Source organism: Palaemon carinicauda, chromosome 9 (genome assembly GCF_036898095.1).
Source record: "Palaemon carinicauda isolate YSFRI2023 chromosome 9, ASM3689809v2, whole genome shotgun sequence".
Lineage (NCBI taxonomy): Eukaryota > Metazoa > Arthropoda > Malacostraca > Decapoda > Palaemonidae > Palaemon > Palaemon carinicauda.
The window spans coordinates 126662066-126667497 of record NC_090733.1 but is presented as its reverse complement, the minus strand read 5'-3'; the positions used below and the strand labels follow the sequence as shown (position 1 = coordinate 126667497).

At 37.6% G+C, this 5432-nt stretch overlaps 1 protein-coding gene across 1 annotated transcript in view; it reads left to right on the top strand.

The window, feature by feature from the left end:
* LOC137647133 (uncharacterized) overlaps positions 1-4903 on the top strand; it is an 11171-nt gene extending 6268 nt beyond the window's left edge. The window contains exon 3 of the mRNA XM_068380385.1: positions 521-4903. Within this exon, the coding sequence (XP_068236486.1) occupies positions 521-2172 (1652 nt within the window). The 3' untranslated portion in view covers positions 2173-4903. The remainder of the gene's footprint in view (positions 1-520) is intronic.
* The last annotated feature ends 529 nt before the right edge of the window (positions 4904-5432 follow it).

Sequence of the window (5432 nt, the reverse complement as noted above, 5' to 3'; positions counted from 1 at the left end):
GTTCCGAGTGTTAAGTTGTCCTCTTCAAGCTCAAATGGAAGTTTCAAGGAAATATTTGAAATAACTTTTTATTTCTTCTAATCTTGATCTGCAATTCCAAATAACAACATTAATTGAACTATAGAAGCTTGTTGCCATCACCTATGTTTAAAGTTACTGGTACGTTTCACAAAACTCATCCCTTTACCCCCATGGACGTACCGGTACTTCCTTGCAGAAAACTGCTATTTAAATTTTTTTTGCATATTTTTGATAATTTTTTGAGAAACTTCAGGCATTTTCCAAGAGAATGAGACAAACTTGACCTCTCTATGACGAAAATTAAGGCTGTTAGAGCAATTTAAAAGAAATATATAGCAAAATGTGCTTGAAAAAGAATAACCCCTCGGGGTTAAGGGTTGGAAATTTCTAAATAAAAGGGTTAATGTTGACAAAATATTCGGCTGTAGAATCTTTATCTGATAGGTAATTCTTGATCTTCAAAGTCACTAAAGATGGTCTTGATTTTTTTCCTTTGCAGATAACTGTAGGACATTTTATCATTGTGTTGATTTAAGAGAGTACGGACTGCACTGGATGGCCTTCAGGTTCACATGCCCAGAGGGTATGTTCTTCGATAGTCGAGCAAATGATTGCTTCTGGTTAGATCGGCAGAACCTGGGCCATGCAAAGTGTACTCCGGCCCTCATAGCTGAGGAAGGCATAAAACTCTATCTCAGTGGTAAACTGGAAGATAATGCAGCTGTTGTTGTCAACTCTGATATGGGAACAAACTCTTGTGAACATATTGCAGAAGAAACATCTTTACTTAGTACAAGTGTTAGCGGCTATAAAAGTGATGTTGAATTTCTCCTGAAGGAAATGCCTGAAATCTGCCATGCTGTTGCTAATGTAAGTAATTCTCTTCATGAAATCAAGGCAAAGCAGTTCTTTATCGTACCTCCATCAGAGACCATTATTTTCAGAAATGTGTCACTTGAATACAATGAGGATTTGCTCTTAATTCAGAGGACAGTTGATGCTTTAATGGGGAAAGAAGGCATACTGAAATCTTTGAATGAAATTTTATCCTTAGTTAGAGACTTTGAGATCAGCTTTAGAAGCAAACTTTCAGCAATTAAAAAACCATCTGATTCATTATCTAATGCAATCCCTTTTTTGAAGAATATAGAAGAAGAAATAAAGGAGATGAGCGAGGTAACGGAACACATCAAAACATGTTTAAATTTCTCTGTGTATGGATATGCATCACAGGCTGTGGTAACATTCTTTGTTAATGATCACGGTGAGGTCCAAGACCATCAAAATGACTCGAATAAAAAAGAAATTGAAGATCATATCCTGGGTCCTTTGGAGGGATTCTTTCAATACGTGAATGATACGAGTGGAGTTATCATAATCAAGACACAAAATCTACAGGCTAAGATATCAGAGTTTTTAGAGGACATTTGGAAAAGTTACGCAGAGTTTAGGAACTATCGCATCATTGCAGTCGGAGGTCTTAGGCATTTGCATGATGAGAAATTACAGTCACTGGAAGAAATAGATAAAACCAAAGCAGGAATGTTGAAAATATCAGATGAGCTGCAGAGTAAGTTGGCCTTTTTATCATCAGTACCTGAAAGTCACAAGAGGTCTGGTTCATTTTTCGCCTTTGATCGTGCAACCAGCATTCGAGCTTTAGTTAATACCTTTCATGATATCTGGAATATCATTAAGACTCGCGAATACCCCATCACACACCGAATAGAAAGACTGCGCAGCAGTGAACAAATAAAGAATCACAAAGAGCAAGTCATTCAGATGAATGTAGAGCTAAAACGCTTGAATGAGAGAATCCTGATGCTAGAGGGAGATATCCCTTTATTGGAGGAAGAGATGCTGCGCATGCGTGAACTTGAAATCGAATCAAAAAAGATATTAAATGATTCTTACTGGCTTGTGTCTGGAGTCATAAAAATTATGTCAGTCCTTCGGGAAATCGAAAATATTTTCACAACAGTGATCAGGGAAGCACAAAAAGACATCTCAAGGTCCAGAATGTATCGCTTCGGCCGTTTACACAAGATCACAAGGCTTCACCTGTACATGGCTATTGAAAATCTCAAATGGAACTGGAGACATGTCAGTCGTTACATGATCACAATTGAAAGATGTGGTGCTCATAAGTAAACAAAGGGAATATAAGGCTGTTCCATAATATCCTGTTGAAGGATGAGGTGGTCACGGTCACAAATAACCAAATAGAATACTCTACTTCCCTAGGGTATCTTGTAGGTACTTTTGGTGCTCATAAGTAAGAAAATGGAATATTGTACTGTCCTAGGGTACCCTATAGAAGGATGTAGAAATGGTAAGTAACTGAAAGGAATGTTGCACTGTCCTGGGGCATACGACAGAAACAGGTAGTGGTCACAAGTAACTAATAGGAATACTTTGGTATCTTTGACCATGCTATGGAAAAATGTAGTCCTTACAGGTAACCAAATAGGAATGTTATGCTTTCCTAGGGTATCATATTGAAGAATGTGTTGCTAGCAGATAACCATAGGGAGTGTTTTACTGTCTTGTAGTAAAGTACAGATGGATTTTGTGTTCACCAGTAAATAAGAAAATGTAGCGTTGTCTTAGGGTATGCTATATGTAAAAGGATGTGGTGCTCACAAGTATGACCCAAGCGAATTGTGCTCATCTAGGGAATCCTGTAGAAGGATGGGGTGCTCATACTTGACCAAAGTGAATGCTGTGCTCTTCTAGGGAATCCTGTAGAAGGATGAGGGTGCTTACAAGTAATCAAAGTAAATGTTGAGCTCTTATAGGGAATCCTGTAGAGCGATGGGGATGCTTAAAAGTAATCAAAGTGAATGTTCATCTCTTTTAGGGAATCCTGTAGAAGAATGAGGGTGCTTACAAGTAATCAAAGTGAATGTTGAGCTCTTTAGGGAATCCTGTAGAAGGATGAGGGTGCTTACAAGTCATCAAAGAGAACGTTCATCTCTTTTAGGGAATCCTGTAGAAGGATGAGGGTGCTTACAAGTAATCAAAGTAAATGTTGAGCTCTTCTAGGGAATCCTGTAGAAGGATGAGGGTGCTTACAAGTAATCAAAGTAAATGTTGAGCTCTTTTAGGGAATCCTGTAGAAGGATGAGGGTGCTTACAAGTCATCAAAGAGAATGTTCATCTCTTTTAGGGAATCCTGTAGAAGAATGAGGGTGCTTACAAGTAATCAAAGTGAATGTTGAGCTCTTTAGGGAATCCTGTAGAAGGATGAGGGTGCTTACAAGTCATCAAAGAGAACGTTCATCTCTTTTAGGGAATCCTGTAGAAGGATGAGGGTGCTTACAAGTAATCAAAGTAAATGTTGAGCTCTTTTAGGGAATCCTGTAGAAGGATGAGGGTGCTTACAAGTCATCAAAGTAAATGTTGAGCTCTTTTAGGGAATCCTGTTGAAGGATGAGGGTGCTTACAAGTCATCAAAGTAAATGTTGAGCTCTTTTAGGGAATCCTGTAGAAGGATGAGGGTGCTTACAAGTCATCAAAGTAAATGTTGAGCTCTTTTAGGGAATCCTGTTGAAGGATGAGGGTGCTTACAAGTCATCAAAGTAAATGTTGAGCTCTTTTAGGGAATCCTGTTGAAGGATGAGGGTGCTTACAAGTCATCAAAGTAAATGTTGAGCTCTTTTAGGGAATCCTGTTGAAGGATGAGGGTGCTTACAAGTCATCAAAGTAAATGTTGAGCTCTTTTAGGGAATCCTGTTGAAGGATGAGGGTGCTTACAAGTCATCAAAGTAAATGTTGAGCTCTTTTAGGGAATCCTGTTGAAGGATGAGGGTGCTTACAAGTCATCAAAGTGAACGTTCATCTCTTTTAGGGAATCCTGTAGAAGGATGAGGGTGCTTACAAGTAATCAAAGTAAATGTTGAGCACATCTAGGAGAATCCTGTGGAAGCAAGCGAGTCCTCACAAGTAACCAAGGGGAATATTGTCATGTCCTAGGGCATCTACTCAAAGAATGTGAGCCTCAAAAGGAATGAAAAGGAACGTTGGGCTTTCCTAGTATACCTTACAGAAGAACGAGCTGGTCACAAGTAACCAAAGGGAATGTGCTACCTTGGTTATCCTACAGAAGGATGAGGTGCTTAAAAGTAAGCAAAGATAATTTTGTACTGTCCTAAGTTACCTTACACAAATATGTGGTGCTTTCAAAACTAAAAGGGTGGTTGTGCTGCCTAAGGATATTTTGTAAAGTATGTGATGCTTAGAAATAACCAAAGAAAAAGTTGTGCAGTCCTAGGATATCAAAAAAAAAAAAAAAAAAAAAAAAAAAAGTGGTGCTCACAAGTAATCAACTGGAATATACAGCCCTACTTTTTCCTAAAGAAGGATATGGTCCTCTCAAATAATCAAAAGGAATGTTTTCACTCCTAGGTTATCTATAGAAGGATGTGGTGCTTACAAATAAGCAAATAGAATGTTTTGCTGTCCTTGGGTATCCTGTTGAAGGGTCTGATGATTACTAGTAACCAAAAGGAATGTTGTGTTGTAAAGCATATCTTGTAGAAGAATATAGAGCTCGGTAGCAAAGGAAGGAAATGTTATGTTTAATTAAGGTAGCCTATACTAGGCTGAGGTGTTTATAAGTAACCAAACAGAATTCTGTGCACTACCAGTGTATCCTATGATTACCTTGAACTTAAAATTTGTACATTTTTCTCCGCAAATTCTAGTCATTAGTTGTAGTATTTCGTTTAGCATATCTGGCCTAAAAGTGACACCCACTTATCATATACAGTAAAATCATTGTTATTACTGTCATAATTAATTTCGTCTTTATCATTTTCATTATTATCATAATTATTTGTTGTATTTAATTCAATAAGACGTTGCTATTTGTGTTAATAAATTTAAAAATTAAGAACATACATAGATATTTGATTTGCCTTGGGTCTGGTGTTTTGAGTAACTTACACAGTACATCTAAATGTCATTGGTGTTATAGTACCATAATTATAACATCTGAAATCATGATGTGATGGATTGAGATTTAATGTTATAAATCTGAATCCCAGTAACTGATATTAAAACAAAATGATACACAGTATGTAATGGATAATTCCTCTGAAAACCAAGAAGTAATTGTAAAAAACTGTCCTATAAATACTGCAACCCATTAGGAAAATAAGATTACACAAAAGGGAAGAATATAATATTGACGAAGATAACACATTGAAAGTACGGCCACACCGGACGCGGGGAGCTTCGAGGTACAGGCACACAACAAAGGACATATGGCCTCACCATATACGCTACCCTCCAACACCACTCAGAAGTCAAAGCTTTCCTTCTGTGCAAATATTTCATTTTCTAATGAGAAATTATGCGGTCTTGAGTGAAGATGCTGGGAACCGTCGCAGCATTTCAAAACATGTTAC